General features: G+C 46.5%; 2 protein-coding genes across 3 annotated transcripts in view; both read left to right on the forward strand.

Annotated features, from left to right (window-relative positions):
* LOC108109812 overlaps positions 1-19,999 on the forward strand; it is a 68,044-nt gene that overhangs the window by 31,944 nt on the left and 16,101 nt on the right. The window contains exons 26-55 of the mRNA XM_041817728.1: positions 216-312; positions 346-1,043; positions 1,176-1,829; positions 2,145-2,468; positions 2,763-2,930; positions 3,220-3,351; positions 3,466-3,936; positions 4,027-4,137; positions 4,978-5,895; positions 6,082-6,371; positions 6,528-7,231; positions 7,400-7,571; positions 7,764-8,489; positions 8,646-9,924; positions 10,114-11,170; positions 11,327-12,468; positions 12,865-13,518; positions 13,705-13,991; positions 14,142-14,405; positions 14,556-14,944; positions 14,984-15,032; positions 15,189-15,452; positions 15,603-16,085; positions 16,443-16,646; positions 16,728-17,065; positions 17,210-17,415; positions 17,734-18,164; positions 18,246-18,503; positions 18,585-19,121; positions 19,479-19,961. Coding sequence (XP_041673662.1) covers positions 216-312; positions 346-1,043; positions 1,176-1,829; positions 2,145-2,468; positions 2,763-2,930; positions 3,220-3,351; positions 3,466-3,936; positions 4,027-4,137; positions 4,978-5,895; positions 6,082-6,371; positions 6,528-7,231; positions 7,400-7,571; positions 7,764-8,489; positions 8,646-9,924; positions 10,114-11,170; positions 11,327-12,468; positions 12,865-13,518; positions 13,705-13,991; positions 14,142-14,405; positions 14,556-14,944; positions 14,984-15,032; positions 15,189-15,452; positions 15,603-16,085; positions 16,443-16,646; positions 16,728-17,065; positions 17,210-17,415; positions 17,734-18,164; positions 18,246-18,503; positions 18,585-19,121; positions 19,479-19,961 — 13,790 coding nt within the window. The remainder of the gene's footprint in view (positions 1-215; positions 313-345; positions 1,044-1,175; positions 1,830-2,144; positions 2,469-2,762; positions 2,931-3,219; positions 3,352-3,465; positions 3,937-4,026; positions 4,138-4,977; positions 5,896-6,081; positions 6,372-6,527; positions 7,232-7,399; positions 7,572-7,763; positions 8,490-8,645; positions 9,925-10,113; positions 11,171-11,326; positions 12,469-12,864; positions 13,519-13,704; positions 13,992-14,141; positions 14,406-14,555; positions 14,945-14,983; positions 15,033-15,188; positions 15,453-15,602; positions 16,086-16,442; positions 16,647-16,727; positions 17,066-17,209; positions 17,416-17,733; positions 18,165-18,245; positions 18,504-18,584; positions 19,122-19,478; positions 19,962-19,999) is intronic.
* The window catches only part of LOC108104908, a 43,827-nt gene that overhangs the window by 13,919 nt on the left and 9,909 nt on the right, over positions 1-19,999 (forward strand). The gene's annotated exons all lie outside the window — the stretch shown is intronic.

A 19,999-nucleotide genomic window follows, 5' to 3' on the forward strand; every position in this document is an offset into this window, starting at 1 on the left:
CATTGGTGACTCCGGTAATTGGTGGTGGTGGTGATAAGTCTCCTCTACAGCCTCTTAGCGTAAAAGACGATAAGGTTCCAACTAAGCTAGACGACAAGCCCAAGTCACCAGTTGAGTCAGGAAAGGCTAGTCCAAAAGCGTATTCGGACGACGAAAGTGATGTGACTCCGGTAATTGGTGGTGGTGGTGATAAGTCTCCTCTACAGCCTCTTAGCGTAAAAGACGATAAGGTTCCAACTAAGCTAGGCGATAAGCCTAAGTCACCAGTTGAGTCAGGAAAGGCTAGTCTAAAAGCGTATTCGGACGACGAAAGTGATGAGGAGTTTGGAATTCCAAATCCCGAAGACAAACAAATTACCCAGCCCATTTCATTGGTGACTCCTTTAATTGGTGGTGGTGGTGATAACTCTCCTCTACAGCCTCTTAGCGAAAAAGACGATAAGGTTCCAACTAAGCTAGACGACAAGCCCAAAACACCAATTGAGTCAGGAAAGGCTAGTCCAAAAGCGTATTCGGACGACGAAAGTGATGAGGAGTTTGGAATTCCAAAGCCCGAAGACAAACAAGTTACCCAGCCCATTTCATTGGTGACTCCGGTAATTGGTGGTGGTGGTGATAAGTCTCCTCTACAGCCTCTTAGCGTAAAAGACGATAAGGTTCCAACTAAGCTAGACGAAAAGCCTAAGTCACCAGTTGAGTCAGGAAAGGCTAGTCCAAAACCGTATTCGCACGACGAAAGTGATGAGGAGTTTGGAATTCCAAAGCCCGAAGACAAACAAGTTACCCAGCCAATTTCATTGGTGACTCCGGTAATTGGTGGTGGTGGTGATAAGTCTCCTCTACAGCCTCTTAGCGTAAAAGACGATAAGGTTCCAACTAAGCTAGACGACAAGCCCAAGTCACCAGTTGAGTCAGGAAAGGCTAGTCCAAAAGCGTATTCGGACGACGAAAGTGATGAGGAGTTTGGAATTTCAAAGCCAGAAGACAAGCCAGTTACCCAGCCAATTTCATTGGTGACTCCGGTAATTGGTGGTGGTGGTGATAAGTCTCCTCTACAGCCTCTTAGCGTAAAAGACGATAAGGTTCCAACTAAGCTAGACGACAAGCCCAAGTCACCAGTTGAGTCAGGAAAGGCTAGTCCAAAAGCGTATTCGGACGACGAAAGTGATGAGGAGTTTGGAATTCCAAAGCCCGAAGACAAACAAGTTACCCAGCCAATTACATTGGTGACTCCGTTAATTGGTAGTGGTGGCGACAAGGTTTCACCTAAGCTAGACGAAAAGCCCAAGTCACCAGTTAAGTCAGGAAAGCCTTGTCTAAAACCGTATTCGAACGACGAAAGTGATGAGGAGTTAGGAATTCCAAAGCCCGAAGACAAGCCAGTTACCCAGCCAATTTCATTGGTGACTCCAGTAATTGGTGGTGGTGGTGATAAGTCTCCTCTACAGCCTCTTAGCATAAAAGGCGATAAGGTTCCAATTAAGCTAGACGATAAGCCCAAGTCACCAGTTGTGTCAGGAAAGCCTAGTCCAAAACCATTTTCGGACGACGAAAGTGATGAGGAGTCAGGAATTCCACAGCCTCAAGACAAGCCAGCTACCAAGCCAATTTCATTGGTGACTCCGTTAATTGGTGGTGTTGGTGATAAGTCTCCTGTAGAGCCTCTTAGCGTAAAAGACGATAAGGTTCCAACTAAGCTAGACGACAAGCCCAAGTCACCAGTTGAGTCAGGAAAGGCTAGTCCAAAAGCGTATTCGTACGACGAAAGTGATGAGGAGTTTGGAATTCCAAAGCCCCAAGACAAACAAGTTACCCAGCCCATTTCATTGGTGACTCCGGTAATTGGTGGTGGTGAAGATAAATTACCTCTACAGCCTCTTAGCGTAAAAGACGATAAGGTTCCAACTAAGCTAGACGACAAGCCCAAGTCACCAGTTGAGTCAGGAAAGGCTAGTCCAAAAGCGTATTCGGGCGACGAAAGTGATGAGGAGTTAGGAATTCCAAAGCCCGAAGACAATCAAGTTACCCAGCCCATTTCATTGGTGACTCCGGTAATTGGTGGTGGTGGTGATAAGTCTCCTGTACAGCCTCATAACGTAAAAGACGATAAGGTTCCAACTAAGCTAGACGACAAGCCCAAGTCACCAGTTGAGTCAGGAAAGGCTAGTCCAAAAGCGTATTCGGACGACGAAAGTGATGAGGAGTTTGGAATTCCAAAGCCCCAAGACAAGCCAGTTACCCAGCCAATTTCATTGGTGACTCCGGTAATTGGTGGTGGTGGTGATAAGTCTCCTGTACAGCCTCTTAGCGTAAAAGACGATAAGGTTTCACCTAAGCTAGACGACAAGCCCAAGTCACCAGTTGAGTCAGGAAAGGCTAGTCCAAAAGCGTATTCGGACGACGAAAGTGATGAGGAGTTTGGAATTCCAAAGCCCCAAGACAAGCCAGTTACCCAGCCAATTTCATTGGTGACTCCGGTAATTGGTGGTGGTGGTGATAAGTCTCCTGTACAGCCTCTTAGCGTAAAAGACGATAAGGTTCCAACTAAGCTAGACGACAAGCCCAAGTCACCAGTTGAGTCAGGAAAGGCTAGTCCAAAAGCGTATTCGTACGACGAAAGTGATGAGGAGTTTGGAATTCCAAAGCCCCAAGACAAACAAGTTACCCAGCCCATTTCATTGGTGACTCCGGTAATTGGTGGTGGTGGTGATAAATTACCTCTACAGCCTCTTAGCGAAAAAGACGATAAGGTTCCAACTAAGCTAGACGACAAGCCCAAAACACCAATTGAGTCAGGAAAGGCTAGTCCAAAAGCGTATTCGGACGACGAAAGTGATGAGGAGTTTGGAATTCCAAAGCCCGAAGACAAACAAGTTACCCAGCCCATTTCATTGGTGACTCCGGTAATTGGTGGTGGTGGTGATAAGTCTCCTCTACAGCCTCTTAGCGTAAAAGACGATAAGGTTCCAACTAAGCTAGACGAAAAGCCTAAGTCACCAGTTGAGTCAGGAAAGGCTAGTCCAAAACCGTATTCGCACGACGAAAGTGATGAGGAGTTTGGAATTCCAAAGCCCGAAGACAAACAAGTTACCCAGCCAATTTCATTGGTGACTCCGGTAATTGGTGGTGGTGGTGATAAGTCTCCCTCTACAGCCTCTTAGCGTAAAAGACGATAAGGTTCCAACTAAGCTAGACGACAAGCCCAAGTCACCAGTTGAGTCAGGAAAGGCTAGTCCAAAAGCGTATTCGGACGACGAAAGTGATGAGGAGTTTGGAATTTCAAAGCCAGAAGACAAGCCAGTTACCCAGCCAATTTCATTGGTGACTCCGGTAATTGGTGGTGGTGGTGATAAGTCTCCTCTACAGCCTCTTAGCGTAAAAGACGATAAGGTTCCAACTAAGCTAGACGACAAGCCCAAGTCACCAGTTGAGTCAGGAAAGGCTAGTCCAAAAGCGTATTCGGACGACGAAAGTGATGAGGAGTTTGGAATTCCAAATCCCGAAGACAAACAAGTTACCCAGCCAATTACATTGGTGACTCCGTTAATTGGTAGTGGTGGCGACAAGGTTTCACCTAAGCTAGACGAAAAGCCCAAGTCACCAGTTAAGTCAGGAAAGCCTTGTCTAAAACCGTATTCGAACGACGAAAGTGATGAGGAGTTAGGAATTCCAAAGCCCGAAGACAAGCCAGTTACCCAGCCAATTTCATTGGTGACTCCAGTAATTGGTGGTGGTGGTGATAAGTCTCCTCTACAGCCTCTTAGCATAAAAGGCGATAAGGTTCCAATTAAGCTAGACGATAAGCCCAAGTCACCAGTTGTGTCAGGAAAGCCTAGTCCAAAACCATTTTCGGACGACGAAAGTGATGAGGAGTCAGGAATTCCACAGCCTCAAGACAAGCCAGCTACCAAGCCAATTTCATTGGTGACTCCGTTAATTGGTGGTGTTGGTGATAAGTCTCCTGTACAGCCTCTTAGCGTAAAAGACGATAAGGTTCCAACTAAGCTAGACGACAAGCCCAAGTCACCAGTTGAGTCAGGAAAGGCTAGTCCAAAAGCGTATTCGTACGACGAAAGTGATGAGGAGTTTGGAATTCCAAAGCCCCAAGACAAACAAGTTACCCAGCCCATTTCATTGGTGACTCCGGTAATTGGTGGTGGTGGTGATAAATTACCTCTACATCCTCTTAGCGTAAAAGACGATAAGGTTCCAACTAAGCTAGACGACAAGCCCAAGTCACCAGTTGAGTCAGGAAAGGCTAGTCCAAAAGCGTATTCGGGCGACGAAAGTGATGAGGAGTTAGGAATTCCAAAGCCCGAAGACAATCAAGTTACCCAGCCCATTTCATTGGTGACTCCGGTAATTGGTAGTGGTGGTGATAAGTCTCCTGTACAGCCTCATAGCGTAAAAGACGATAAGGTTCCAACTAAGCTAGACGACAAGCCCAAGTCACCAGTTGAGTCAGGAAAGGCTAGTCCAAAAGCGTATTCGGACGACGAAAGTGATGAGGAGTTTGGAATTCCAAAGCCCCAAGACAAGCCAGTTACCCAGCCAATTTCATTGGTGACTCCGGTAATTGGTGGTGGTGGTGATAAGTCTCCTGTACAGCCTCTTAGCGTAAAAGACGATAAGGTTTCACCTAAGCTAGACGACAAGCCCAAGTCACCAGTTGAGTCAGGAAAGGCTAGTCCAAAAGCGTATTCGTACGACAAAAGTGATGAGGAGTTTGGAATTCCAAAGCCCCAAGACAAACAAGTTACCCAGCCCATTTCATTGGTGACTCCGGTAATTGGTGGTGGTGGTGATAGGTCTCCTCTACAGCCTCTTAGCGTAAAAGCCGATAAGGTTCCAACTAAGCTAGACGATAAGCCCAAGTCACCAGTTGAGTCAGGAAAGCCTAGTCTAAAAGCGTATTCGGACGACGAAAGTGATGAGGAGTTTGGAATTCCAAAGCCCGAAGACAAACAAGTTACCCAGCCAATTTCATTGGTGACTCCTTTAATTGGTGGTAGTGGTGATAAGTTACCTCTACAGCCTCTTAGAGTAAAAGACGATAAGGTTCCAACTAAGCTAGACGACAAGCCCAAGTCACCAGTTGAGTCAGGAAAGGCTAGTCCAAAAGCGTATTCGGACGACGAAAGTGATGAGGAGTTAGGAATTCCAAAGCTCGAAGACAATCAAGTTACCCACCCCATTTCATTGGTGACTCCGGTAATTGGTGGTGGTGGTGATAAGTCTCCTCTACAGCCTCTTAGCGTAAAATACGATAAGGTTCCAACTAAGCTAGACGACAAGCCCAAGTCACCAGTTGAGTCAGGAAAGGCTAGTCCAAAAGCGTATTCGGACGACGAAAGTGATGAGGAGTTAGGAATTCCAAAGCCCGAAGACAATCAAGTTACCCAGCCCATTTCATTGGTGACTCCGGTAATTGGTGGTGGTGGTGATAAGTCTCCTGTACAGCCTCATAGCGTAAAAGACGATAAGGTTCCAACTAAGCTAGACGACAAGCCCAAGTCACCAGTTGAGTCAGGAAAGGCTAGTCCAAAAGCGTATTCGGACGACGAAAGTGATGAGGAGTTAGGAATTCCAAGGCCCCAAGACAAGCCAGTTACCCAGCCAATTTCATTGGTGACTCCGGTAATTGGTGGTGGTGGTGATAAGTCTCCTCTACAGCCTCTTAGCGTAAAAGACGATAAGGTTCCAACTAAGCTAGACGACAAGCCCAAGTCACCAGTTGAGTCAGGAAAGGCTAGTCCAAAAGCGTATTCGGACGACGAAAGTGATGAGGAGTTAGGAATTCCAAAGCTCGCAGACAATCAAGTTACCCAGCCCATTTCATTGGTGACTCCGGAAATTGGTGGTGGTGGTGATAAATCTCCTCTACAGCCTCTTAGCGTAAAAGACGATAAGATTCCAACTAAGCTAGACGACAAGCCCAAGTCACCAGTTGTGTCAGGAAAGCCTAGTCCAAAAGCGGACGACGAAAGTGATGAGGAGTTTGGAATTCCAAAGCCCCAAGACAAGCCAGTTACCCAGCCAATTTCATTGGTGACTCCGGTAATTGGTGGTGGTGGTGATAAGTCTCCTCAACAGCCTCTTAGCGCAAAAGACGATAAGGTTTTAACTAAGCTAGACGACAAGCCCAAGTCACCAGTTGAGTCAGGAAAGGCTAGTCCAAAAGCGTATTCGGACGACGAAAGTGATGAGGAGTTTGGAATTTCAAAGCCAGAAGACAAGCCAGTTACCCAGCCAATTTCATTGGTGACTCCGGTAATTGGTGGTGGTGGTGATAAGTCTCCTCTACAGCCTCTTAGCGTAAAAGACGATAAGGTTCCAACTAAGCTAGACGAAAAGCCTAAGTCACCAGTTGAGTCAGGAAAGGCTAGTCCAAAACCGTATTCGCACGACGAAAGTGATGAGGAGTTTGGAATTCCAAAGCCCCAAGACAAGCCAGTTACCCAGCCAATTTTATTGGTCACTCCGGTAATTGGTGGTGGTGGTGATAAGTCTCCTCTACAGCCTCTTAGCGTAAAAGACGATAAGATTCCAACTAAGCTAGACAACAAGCCAAAGTCACCAGTTGAGTCAGGAAAGGCTAGTCCAAAAGCGTATTCGGACGACGAAAGTGATGAGGAGTTAGGAATTCCAAAGCCCCAAGACAAGCCAGTTACCCAGCCAATTTCAGTGATGACTCCGTTAATTGGTGGTGGTGGTGATAAGTCTTCGCTACAGCCTCTTAGCGTAAAAGACGATAAGGTTCCAAATAAGCTAGACGACAAGCTCAAGTCACCAATTGCGTCTGAAAAGCCTAGTCCAAAAGCGGACGACGAAAGTGATGAAGAGTTTGGAATTCCAAAGCCCCAAGACAAGCCAGTTACCCAGCCAATTTCATTGGTCACTCCGGTAATTGGTGGTGGTGGTGATACGTCTCCTCTACAGCCTCTTAGCGTAAAAGACGATAAGATTCCAGCTAAGCTAGACGACAAGCCCAAGTCACCAGTTGAGACAGGAAAGGCTGGTCCAAAAGCGTATTCGGACGACGAAAGTGATGAGGAGTTTGGAATTCAAAAGCCCCAAGACAAGCCAGTTACCCAGCCAATTTCATTGGTGACTCCGGTAATTGGTGGTGGTGGTGATAAGTCTCCTCTACAGCCTCTTAGCGTAAAAGACGATAAGATTACAACTAAGCTAGACGACAAGCCCAAGTCACCAGTTGTGTCAGGAAAGCCTAGTCCAAAAGCGGACGACGAAAGTGATGAGGAGTATGGAATATCAAAGCCCGAAGAAAAGCCAGTTACCCAGCCAATTTCATTGGTCACTCCGGTAATTGGTGGTGGTGGTGATAAGTTTCCTCTACAGTCTCTTAGCGTAAAACACGATGAGGTTCCAACTAAGCTAGTCGACAAGCCAAAGTCACCAATTGAGTCAGGAAAGGCTAGTCCAAAAGCGTATTCGGACGACGAAAGTGATGAGGAGTTAGGAATTCCAAAGCCCCAAGACAAGCCAATTACCCAGCCAATTTCATTGGTCACTCCTGTAATTGGTGGTGGTGGTGATAAGTTTCCTCTACAGTCTCTTAGCGTAAAACACGATGAGGTTCCAACTAAGCTAGACGACAAGCCAAAGTCACCAGTTGAGTCAGAAAAGGCTAGTCCAAAAGCATATTCGGACGACGAAAGTGATGAGGAGTTTGGAATTCCAAAGCCCGAAGACAAACAAGTTACCCAGCCAATTTCATTGGTGACTCCTGTAATTGGTGGTAGTGGTGATAAGTTACCTCTACAGCCTCTTAGCGTAAAAGACGATAAGGTTCCAACTAAGCTAGACGACAAGCCCAAGTCGCCAATTGAGTCAGGAAAGGCTAGTCTAAAAGCGTATTCGGACGACGAAAGTGATGAGGAGTTTGGAATTCCAAAGCCCGAAGACAAACAAGTTACCCAGCCCATTTCATTGGTGACTCCGTTAATTGGTAGTGGTGGTGATAAGTTACCTGTACAGCCTCTTAGCGTAAAAGACGATAAGGTTCCAACTAAGCTAGACGACAAGCCCAAGTCACCAGTTGAGTCAGGAAAGCCTAGTCCAAAAGCATATTCGGACGACGAATGTGATGAGGAGTTAGGAATTCCAAAGCCCCAAGACAAGCCAGTTACCCAACCAATTTCATTGGTGACTCCGGTAATTGGTGCTGGTGGTGATAAGTCTCCTCTACATCCTCTTAGCGTAAAAGACGATAAGGTTCCAACTAAGCTAGACGACAAGCCCAAGTCACCAGTTGAGTCAGGAAAGGCTAGTCCAAAAGCGTATTCGGACGACGAAAGTGATGAGGAGTTAGGAATTCCAAAGCCCCAAGACAAGCCAATTACCCAGCCAATTTCATTGGTCACTCCTGTAATTGGTGGTGGTGGTGATAAGTTTCCTCTACAGTCTCTTAGCGTAAAACACGATGAGGTTCCAACTAAGCTAGACGACAAGCCAAAGTCACCAGTTGAGTCAGGAAAGGCTAGTCCAAAAGCATATTCGGACGACGAAAGTGATGAGGAGTTTGGAATTCCAAAGCCCGAAGACAAGCAAGCTACCCAGCCAATTTCATTGGTGACTCCGTTAATTGGTAGTGGTGGTGATAAGTCTCCTGTACAGCCTCTTAGCGTAAAAGACGATAAGGTTCCAACTAAGCTAGACGACAAGCCCAAGTCACCAGTTGAGTCAGGAAAGCCTAGTCCAAAAGCATATTCGGACGACGAATGTGATGAGGAGTTAGGAATTCCAAAGCCCGAAGAAAAGCCAGTTACCCAGCCAATTTCATTGGTGACTCCGGTAATTGGTGGTGGTGGTGATAAGTCTCCTGTACAGCCTCTTAGCGTAAAAGACGATAAGGTTCCAACTAAGCTAGACGACAAGCCCAAGTCACCAGTTGAGTCAGGAAAGCCTAGTCCAAAAGCATATTCGGACGACGAATGTGATGAGGAGTTAGGAATTCCAAAGCCCCAAGACAAGCCAGTTACCCAGCCAATTTCATTGGTGACTCCGGTAATTGGTGCTGGTGGTGATAAGTCTCCTCTACATCCTCTTAGCGTAAAACACGATGAGGTTACAACTGAGCTAGACGACAAGCCCAAGTCACCAGTTGAGTCAGGAAAGTCTAGCCCAAAAGCATATTCGGAAGACGAAAGTGATGAGGAGTTAGGAATTCCAAAGCCCGAAGAAAAGCCAGTTACCCAGCCAATTTCATTGGTGACTCCGGTAATTGGTGGTGGTGGTGATAAGTCTCCTGTACAGCCTCTTAGCGGAAAAGACGATAAGGTTCCAACTAAGCTAGACGACAAGCCCAAGTCACCAGTTGAGTCAGGAAAGCCTAGTCCAAATGCATATTCGGACGACGAAAGTGATGAGGAGTTTGAAATTTCAAAGCCCGAAGACAAGCAAGCTACCCAGCCAATTTCATTGGTGACTCCGTTAATTGGTAGTGGTGGTGATAAGTCTCCTGTACAGCCTCTTAGCGTAAAAGACGATAAGGTTCCAACTAAGCTAGACGACAAGCCCAAGTCACCAGTTGAGTCAGGAAAGCCTAGTCCAAAAGCATATTCGGACGACGAATGTGATGAGGAGTTAGGAATTCCAAAGCCCGAAGAAAAGCCAGTTACCCAGCCAATTTCATTGGTGACTCCGGTAATAGGTGATGGTGGTGATAAGTCTCCTTTACAGCCTCTTAGCGTAAAAGACGATAAGGTTCCAACTAAGCTAGACGACAAGCCCAAGTCACCAGTTGTGTCAGGAAAGCCTAGTCCAAAAGCATATTCGGACGACGAAAGTGATGAGGAGTTTGAAATTTCAAAGCCCGAAGACAAGCAAGCTACCCAGCCAATTTCATTGGTGACTCCGTTAATTGGAAGTGGTGGTGATAAGTCTCCTGTACAGCCTCTTAGCGTAAAAGATGATACGGTTCCAACTAAGCTAGACAAGCCAAAGTCACCAGTTGAATCAGGAAAGGCTAGTTCAAAAGCGTATTCGGACGACGAAAGTGATGAGGAGTTAGGAATTCCAAAGCCCCAAGACAAGCCAGTTACCCAGCCAATTTCATTGGTGACTCCTGTAATTGGTGGTGGTGGTGATAAGTCTCCTCTACAGCCTCTTAGCGTAAAAGACGATAAGGTTCCAAATAAGCTAGACGACAAGCCCAAGTCACCAGTTGAGTCAGGAAAGCCTAGTCCAAAAGCATATTCGGACGATGAATGTGATGAGGAGTTAGGAATTCCAAAGCCCGAAGAAAAGCCAGTTACCCAGCCAATTTCATTGGTGACTCCGGTAATTGGTGGTGGTGGTGATAAGTCTCCTGTACAGCCTCTTAGCGTAAAAGACGATAAGGTTCCAACTAAGCTAGACGACAAGCCCAAGTCACCAGTTGAGTCAGGAAAGCCTAGTCCAAAAGCATATTCGGACGACGAAAGTGATAAGGAGTTTGAAATTTCAAAGCCCGAAGACAAGCAAGCTACCCAGCCAATTTCATTGGTGACTCCGTTAAGTGGTAGTGGTGGTGATAAGTCTCCTGTACAGCCTCTTAGCGTAAAAGACGATAAGGTTCCAACTAAGCTAGACGACAAGCCCAAGTCACCAGTTGAGTCAGGAAAGCCTAGTCCAAAAGCATATTCGGACGACGAAAGTGATGAGGAGTTTGAAATTTCAAAGCCCGAAGACAAGCAAGCTACCCAGCCAATTTCATTGGTGACTCCGTTAATTGGTAGTGGTGGTGATAAGTCTCCTGTACAGCCTCTTAGCGTAAAAGACGATAAGGTTCCAACTAAGCTAGACGACAAGCCCAAGTCACCAGTTGAGTCAGGAAAGCCTAGTCCAAAAGCATATTCGGACGACGAATGTGATGAGGAGTTAGGAATTCCAAAGCCCGAAGAAAAGCCAGTTACCCAGCCAATTTCATTGGTGACTCCGGTAATAGGTGATGGTGGTGATAAGTCTCCTTTACAGCCTCTTAGCGTAAAAGACGATAAGGTTCCAACTAAGCTAGACGACAAGCCCAAGTCACCAGTTGTGTCAGGAAAGCCTAGTCCAAAAGCATATTCGGACGACGAAAGTGATGAGGAGTTTGAAATTTCAAAGCCCGAAGACAAGCAAGCTACCCAGCCAATTTCATTGGTGACTCCGTTAATTGGAAGTGGTGGTGATAAGTCTCCTGTACAGCCTCTTAGCGTAAAAGATGATACGGTTCCAACTAAGCTAGACAAGCCAAAGTCACCAGTTGAATCAGGAAAGGCTAGTTCAAAAGCGTATTCGGACGACGAAAGTGATGAGGAGTTAGGAATTCCAAAGCCCCAAGACAAGCCAGTTACCCAGCCAATTTCATTGGTGACTCCTGTAATTGGTGGTGGTGGTGATAAGTCTCCTCTACAGCCTCTTAGCGTAAAAGACGATAAGGTTCCAAATAAGCTAGACGACAAGCCCAAGTCACCAGTTGAGTCAGGAAAGCCTAGTCCAAAAGCATATTCGGACGATGAATGTGATGAGGAGTTAGGAATTCCAAAGCCCGAAGAAAAGCCAGTTACCCAGCCAATTTCATTGGTGACTCCGGTAATTGGTGGTGGTGGTGATAAGTCTCCTGTACAGCCTCTTAGCGTAAAAGACGATAAGGTTCCAACTAAGCTAGACGACAAGCCCAAGTCACCAGTTGAGTCAGGAAAGCCTAGTCCAAAAGCATATTCGGACGACGAAAGTGATGAGGAGTTTGAAATTTCAAAGCCCGAAGACAAGCAAGCTACCCAGCCAATTTCATTGGTGACTCCGTTAAGTGGTAGTGGTGGTGATAAGTCTCCTGTACAGCCTCTTAGCGTAAAAGACGATAAGGTTCCAACTAAGCTAGACGACAAGCCCAAGTCACCAGTTGAGTCAGGAAAGCCTAGTCCAAAAGCATATTCGGACGACGAAAGTGATGAGGAGTTTGAAATTTCAAAGCCCGAAGACAAGCAAGCTACCCAGCCAATTTCATTGGTGACTCCGTTAATTGGTAGTGGTGGTGATAAGTCTCCTGTACAGCCTCTTAGCGTAAAAGACGATAAGGTTCCAACTAAGCTAGACGACAAGCCCAAGTCACCAGTTGAGTCAGGAAAGCCTAGTCCAAAAGCGTATTCGGACGACGAAAGTGATGAGGAGTTAGGAATTCCAAAGCCCCAAGACAAGCCAGTTACCCAGCCAATTTCATTGGTGACTCCGGTAATTGGTGGTGGTGGTGATAAGTCTCCTCTACAACCTCTTAGCGTAAAAGACGATAAGATTCCAACTAAGCTAGACGACAAGCCCAAGTCACCAGTTGTGTCAGGAAAGCCTAGTCCAAAAGCGGACGACGAAAGTGATGAGGAGTTTGGAATTCCAAAGCCCCAAGACAAGCCAGTTACCCAGCCAATTTCATTGGTGACTCCGGTAATTGGTGGTGGTGGTGATAAGTCTAGTCTACAGCCCCTTAGCGTAAAAGCCGATACGGTTCCAACTAAGCTAGACAAGCCCAAGTCACCAGTTGAGTCAGGAAAGTCTAGTCCAAAAGCGTATTCGGACGACGAAAGTGATGAGGAGTTTGGATTTTCAAAGCCCGAAGACAAGCCAGTTACCCAGCCAATTTCATTGGTGACTCCGGTAATTGGGTGTGGTGGTGATAAGTCTCCTCTACAGCCTCTTAGCGTAAAAGTCGATAAGATTCCAACTAAACTAGACGACAAGCCCAAGTCACCAGTTGTGTCAGGAAAGCATAGTCTAAAAGCGGACGACGAAAGTGATGAGGAGTTTGGAATTCCAAAGCCCCAAGACAAGCCAGTTACCCAGCCAATTTCATTGGTGACTCCGGTAATTGGTGGTGGTGGTGATAAGTCTCCTCTACAGCCTCTTAGCGTAAAAGACGATAAGGTTCCAACTAAGCTAGACGACAAGCCCAAGTCACCAGTTGAGTCAGGAAAGCCTAGTCCAAAAGCATATTCGGACGACGAAAGTGATGAGGAGTTTGAAATTTCAAAGCCCGAAGACAAGCAAGCTACCCAGCCAATTTCATTGGTGACTCCGTTAATTGGTAGTGGTGGTGATAAGTCTCCTGTACAGCCTCTTAGCGTAAAAGACGATAAGGTTCCAACTAAGCTAGACGTCAAGCCCAAGTCACCAGTTGAGTCAGGAAAGCCTAGTCCAAAAGCGTATTCGGACGACGAAAGTGATGAGGAGTTAGGAATTCCAAAGCCCCAAGACAAGCCAGTTACCCAGCCAATTTCATTGGTGACTCCGGTAATTGGTGGTGGTGGTGATAAGTCTCCTGTACAGCCTCTTAGCGTAAAAGATGATAAGATTCCAACTAAGCTAGACGACAAGCCCAAGTCACCAGTTGTGTCAGGAAAGCCTAGTCCAAAAGCGGACGACGAAAGTGATGAGGAGTTTGGAATTCCAAAGCCCCAAGACAAGCCAGTTACCCAGCCAACTTCATTGGTGACTCCGGTAATTGGTGGTGGTGGTGATAAGTCTCCTCTACAGCCTCTTAGCGTAAAAGACGATAAGATTCCAACTAAGCTAGCCGACAACCCCAAGTCACCAGTTGTGTCAGGAAAGCCTAGTCCAAAAGCGGACGACGAAAGTGATGAGGAGTTTGGAATTCCAAAGCCCCAAGACAAGCCAGTTACCCAGCCAATTTCATTGGTGACTCCGGTAATTGGTGGTGGTGGTGATAAGTCTCCTGTACAGCCTCTTAGCGTAAAAGATGATACGGTTCCAACTAAGCTAGACAAGCCAAAGTCACCAGTTGAATCAGGAAAGGCTAGTTCAAAAGCGTATTCGGACGACGAAAGTGATGAGGAGTTAGGAATTCCAAAGCCCCAAGACAAGCCAGTTACCCAGCCAATTTCATTGGTGACTCCTGTAATTGGTGGTGGTGGTGATAAGTCTCCTCTACAGCCTCTTAGCGTAAAAGACGATAAGGTTCCAAATAAGCTAGACGACAAACCCAAGTCACCAATTGAGTCTGAAAAGCCTAGTCCAAAAACGGGCGACGAAAGTGATGAGGTGTTTGGAATTCCAAAGCCCCAAGACAAGCCAGTTACCCAGCCAATTTCATTGGTGACTCCGGTAATTGGTGGTGGTGGTGATAAGTCTCCTCTACAGCCTCTTAGCGTAAAAGACCATAAGGTTCCAACTAAGCTAGACGACAAGCCAAAGTCACCAATTGAGTCCGAAAAGCCTAGTCCAAAAGCGGACGACGAAAGTGATGAGGAGTTAGGAATTCCAAAGCCCCAAGACAAGCCAGTTACCCAGCCAATTTCATTGGTGACTCCTGTAATTGGTGGTGGTGGTGATAAGTCTCCTCTACAGCCTCTTAGCGTAAAATACGATAAGGTTCCAAATAAGCTAGACGACAAGCCCAAGTCACCAATTGAGTCTGAAAAGCCTAGTCCAAAAGCGGACGACGAAAGTGATGAGGAGTTAGGAATTCCAAAGCCCCAAGACAAGCCAGTTACCCAGCCAATTTCATTGGTGACTCCGGTAATTGGTGGTGGTGGTGATAAGTCTCCTCTACAGCCTCTTAGCGTAAAAGACGATAAGGTTCCAACTAAGCTAGACGACAAGCCCAAGTCACCAATTGAGTCAGGAAAGCCTAGTCCAAAACCATATTCGGACGACGAAAGTGATGAGGAGTTAGGAATTCCAAAGCCCCAAGATAAGCCAGTTACCCAGCCAATTTCATTGGTGACTCCGGTAATTGGTGGTGGTGGTGATAAGTCTCCTCTACAGCCGCTTAGCGTAAAAGACGATAAGGTTCCAAATAAGCTAGACGACAAGCCCAAGTCACCAATTGAGTCTGAAAAGCCTAGTCCAAAAGCGGACGACGAAAGTGATGAGGAGTTAGGAATTCCAAAGCCCCAAGACAAGCCAGTTACCCAGCCAATTTCATTGGTGACTCCTGTAATTGGTGGTGGTGGTGATAAGTTTTCACTACAGCCCCTTAGCGTAAAAGCCGATACGGTTCCAACTAAGCTAGACGACAAGCCAAAGTCACCAATTGAGTCAGGAAAGGCTAGTCCAAAAGCGTATTCGGATGACGAAAGTGATGAGGAGTTTGGAATCCCAAAACCCCAAGACAAGCCAGTTACCCAGCCAATTTCATTGGTGATTCCGGTAATTGGTGGTGGTGGTGATAAGTCTCCTCTACAGCCTCTTAGCGTAAAAGACGATAAGGTTCCAACTAAGTTAGACGACAAGCCCAAGTCACCAGTTGAGTCAGGAAAGCCTAGTCCAAAAGCGGACGACGATAGTGTTGAGGAGTTAGGAATTCCAAAGCCCCAAGACAAGCCAGTTACCCAGCCAATTTCATTGGTGACTCCTGTAATTGGTGGTGGTGGTGATAAGTCTCCTCTACAGCCTCTTAGCGTAAAAGACGATAAGGTTCCAACTAAGCTAGACGACAAGCCCAAAACACCAATTGAGTCAGGAAAGGCTAGTCCAAAAGCGGACGACGAAAGTGATGAGGAGTTAGGAATTCCAAAGCCCCAAGACAAGCCAGTTACCCAGCCAATTTCATTGGTGACTCCTGTAATTGGTGGTGGTGGTGATAAGTTTTCTCTACAGCCCCTTAGCGTAAAAGCCGATACGGTTCCAACTAAGCTAGACGACAAGCCAAAGTCACCAATTGAGTCAGGAAAGGCTAGTCCAAAAGCGTATTCGGATGACGAAAGTGATGAGGAGTTTGGAATCCCAAAACCCCAAGACAAGCCAGTTACCCAGCCAATTTCATTGGTGACTCCGGTAAGTGGTGGTGGTGGTGATAAGTCTCCTCTACAGCCTCTTAGCGTAAAAGACGATAAGGTTCCAACTAAGTTAGACGACAAGCCCAAGTTACCAGTTGAGTCAGGAAAGGCTAGTCCAAAAGCGTATTCGGATGACGAAAGTGATGAGGAGTTTGGAATCCCAAAACCCCAAGACAAGCCAGTTACCCAGCCAATTTCATTGGTGATTCCGGTAATTGGTGGTGGTGGTGATAAGTCTCCTCTACAGCCTCTTAGCGTAAAAGACGATAAGGTTCCAACTAAGTTAGACGACAAGCCCAAGTCACCAGTTGAGTCAGGAAAGCCTAGTCCAAAAGCGGACGACGATAGTGTTGAGGAGTTAGGAATTCCAAAGCCCCAAGACAAGCCAGTTACCCAGCCAATTTCATTGGTGACTCCTGTAATTGGTGGTGGTGGTGATAAGTCTCCTCTACAGCCTCTTAGCGTAAAAGACGATAAGGTTCCAACTAAGCTAGACGACAAGCCCAAAACACCAATTGAGTCAGGAAAGGCTAGTCCAAAAGCGGACGACGAAAGTGATGAGGAGTTAGGAATTCCAAAGCCCCAAGACAAGCCAGTTACCCAGCCAATTTCATTGGTGACTCCTGTAATTGGTGGTGGTGGTGATAAGTTTTCTCTACAGCCCCTTAGCGTAAAAGCCGATACGGTTCCAACTAAGCTAGACGACAAGCCAAAGTCACCAATTGAGTCAGGAAAGGCTAGTCCAAAAGCGTATTCGGATGACGAAAGTGATGAGGAGTTTGGAATCCCAAAACCCCAAGACAAGCCAGTTACCCAGCCAATTTCATTGGTGACTCCGGTAATTGGTGGTGGTGGTGATAAGTCTCCTCTACAGCCTCTTAGCGTAAAAGACGATAAGGTTCCAACTAAGTTAGACGACAAGCCCAAGTTACCAGTTGAGTCAGGAAAGGCTAGTCCAAAAGCGTATTCGGATGACGAAAGTGATAAATCTCCTCTACCACCTCTTAGCGTAAAAGACGATGAGGTTCCAACTAAGCTAGACGACAAGCCCAAGTCACCAATTGAGTCAGGAAAGCCTAGTCCAAAACCATATTCGGACGACGAAAGTGATGAGGAGTTAGGAATTCCAAAGCCCCAAGATAAGCCAGTTACCCAGCCAATTTCATTGGTGACTCCGGTAATTGGTGGTGGTGGTGATAAGTCTCCTCTACAGCCTCTTAGCGTAAAAGACGATAAGGTTCCAAATAAGCTAGACGACAAGCCCAAGTCACCAATTGAGTCTGAAAAGCCTAGTCCAAAAGCGGACGACGAAAGTGATGAGGAGTTAGGAATTCCAAAGCCCCAAGACAAGCCAGTTACCCAGCCAATTTCATTGGTGACTCCTGTAATTGGTGGTGGTGGTGATAAGTTTTCTCTACAGCCCCTTAGCGTAAAAGCCGATACGGTTCCAACTAAGCTAGACGACAAGCCAAAGTCACCAATTGAGTCAGGAAAGGCTAGTCCAAAAGCGTATTCGGATGACGAAAGTGATGAGGAGTTTGGAATCCCAAAACCCCAAGACAAGCCAGTTACCCAGCCAATTTCATTGGTGACTCCGGTAATTGGTGGTGGTGGTGATAAGTCTCCTCTACAGCCTCTTAGCGTAAAAGACGATAAGGTTCCAACTAAGTTAGACGACAAGCCCAAGTTACCAGTTGAGTCAGGAAAGGCTAGTCCAAAAGCGTATTCGGATGACGAAAGTGATAAATCTCCTCTACCACCTCTTAGCGTAAAAGACGATGAGGTTCCAACTAGGCTAGACGACAAGCCAATGTCACCAATTGAGTCAGGAAAGTCTAGTCCAAAAGCATATTCGGACGACGAAAGTGATGAGGAGTTTGGCATTCCAAAGCTCCAAGGCAAGCCAATTACCCAGCCAATTCCATTGGTCACTCCGTTAATTGGTGGTGTTGGTGATAAGTCTCCTCAAGAGCCTCTTAGCGTAAAAGACGATAAGGTTCCAACAAAGCTAGACGACAAGCCAAAGTCATCAATTGAGTCAGGGAAGCCTAGTCCAAAAGCGTTTTCGGACGACGAAAATGATGAAGAGTTTGAAATTCCAAAGCCCCAAGATAAGCCAGTTACCCAGCCAATTTCATTGGTGACTCCGGTAATTGGTGGTGGTGGTGATAAGTCTCCTCTACAGCCTCTTAGCGTAAAAGACGATAAGGTTCCAAATAAGCTAGACGACAAGCCCAAGTCACCAATTGAGTCTGAAAAGCCTAGTCCAAAAGCGGACGACGAAAGTGATGAGGAGTTAGGAATTCCAAAGCCCCAAGACAAGCCAGTTACCCAGCCAATTTCATTGGTGACTCCGGTAATTGGTGGTGGTGGTGATAAGTCTCCTCTACAGCCTCTTAGCGTAAAAGACGATAAGGTTCCAACTAAGTTAGACGACAAGCCCAAGTTACCAGTTGAGTCAGGAAAGGCTAGTCCAAAAGCGTATTCGGATGACGAAAGTGATAAATCTCCTCTACCACCTCTTAGCGTAAAAGACGATGAGGTTCCAACTAAGCTAGACGACAAGCCCAAGTCACCAATTGAGTCAGGAAAGCCTAGTCCAAAAGCGTATTCGGATGACGAAAGTGATGAGGAGTTTGGAATCCCAAAACCCCAAGACAAGCCAGTTACCCAGCCAATTTCATTGGTGACTCCGGTAATTGGTGGTGGTGGTGATAAGTCTCCTCTACAGCCTCTTAGCGTAAAAGACGATAAGGTTCCAACTAAGTTAGACGACAAGCCCAAGTTACCAGTTGAGTCAGGAAAGGCTAGTCCAAAAGCGTATTCGGATGACGAAAGTGATAAATCTCCTCTACCACCTCTTAGCGTAAAAGACGATGAGGTTCCAACTAAGCTAGACGACAAGCCCAAGTCACCAATTGAGTCAGGAAAGCCTAGTCCAAAACCATATTCGGACGACGAAAGTGATGAGGAGTTAGGAATTCCAAAGCCCCAAGATAAGCCAGTTACCCAGCCAATTTCATTGGTGACTCCGGTAATTGGTGGTGGTGGTGATAAGTCTCCTCTACAGCCTCTTAGCGTAAAAGACGATAAGGTTCCAAATAAGCTAGACGACAAGCCAAAGTCACCAATTGAGTCAGGAAAGGCTAGTCCAAAAGCGTATTCGGATGACGAAAGTGATGAGGAGTTTGGAATCCCAAAACCCCAAGACAAGCCAGTTACCCAGCCAATTTCATTGGTGATTCCGGTAATTGGTGGTGGTGGTGATAAGTCTCCTCTACAGCCTCTTAGCGTAAAAGACGATAAGGTTCCAACTAAGTTAGACGACAAGCCCAAGTCACCAGTTGAGTCAGGAAAGCCTAGTCCAAAAGCGGACGACGATAGTGTTGAGGAGTTAGGAATTCCAAAGCCCCAAGACAAGCCAGTTACCCAGCCAATTTCATTGGTGACTCCTGTAATTGGTGGTGGTGGTGATAAGTCTCCTCTACAGCCTCTTAGCGTAAAAGACGATAAGGTTCCAACTAAGCTAGACGACAAGCCCAAAACACCAATTGAGTCAGGAAAGGCTAGTCCAAAAGCGGACGACGAAAGTGATGAGGAGTTAGGAATTCCAAAGCCCCAAGACAAGCCAGTTACCCAGCCAATTTCATTGGTGACTCCTGTAATTGGTGGTGGTGGTGATAAGTTTTCTCTACAGCCCCTTAGCGTAAAAGCCGATACGGTTCCAACTAAGCTAGACGACAAGCCAAAGTCACCAATTGAGTCAGGAAAGGCTAGTCCAAAAGCGTATTCGGATGACGAAAGTGATGAGGAGTTTGGAATCCCAAAACCCCAAGACAAGCCAGTTACCCAGCCAATTTCATTGGTGACTCCGGTAATTGGTGGTGGTGGTGATAAGTCTCCTCTACAGCCTCTTAGCGTAAAAGACGATAAGGTTCCAACTAAGTTAGACGACAAGCCCAAGTTACCAGTTGAGTCAGGAAAGGCTAGTCCAAAAGCGTATTCGGATGACGAAAGTGATGAGGAGTTTGGAATCCCAAAACCCCAAGACAAGCCAGTTACCCAGCCAATTTCATTGGTGATTCCGGTAATTGGTGGTGGTGGTGATAAGTCTCCTCTACAGCCTCTTAGCGTAAAAGACGATAAGGTTCCAACTAAGTTAGACGACAAGCCCAAGTCACCAGTTGAGTCAGGAAAGCCTAGTCCAAAAGCGGACGACGATAGTG

Source organism: Drosophila eugracilis, unplaced genomic scaffold (assembly GCF_018153835.1).
Source record: "Drosophila eugracilis isolate 14026-0451.02 unplaced genomic scaffold, ASM1815383v1 contig_1104, whole genome shotgun sequence".
Lineage (NCBI taxonomy): Eukaryota > Metazoa > Arthropoda > Insecta > Diptera > Drosophilidae > Drosophila > Drosophila eugracilis.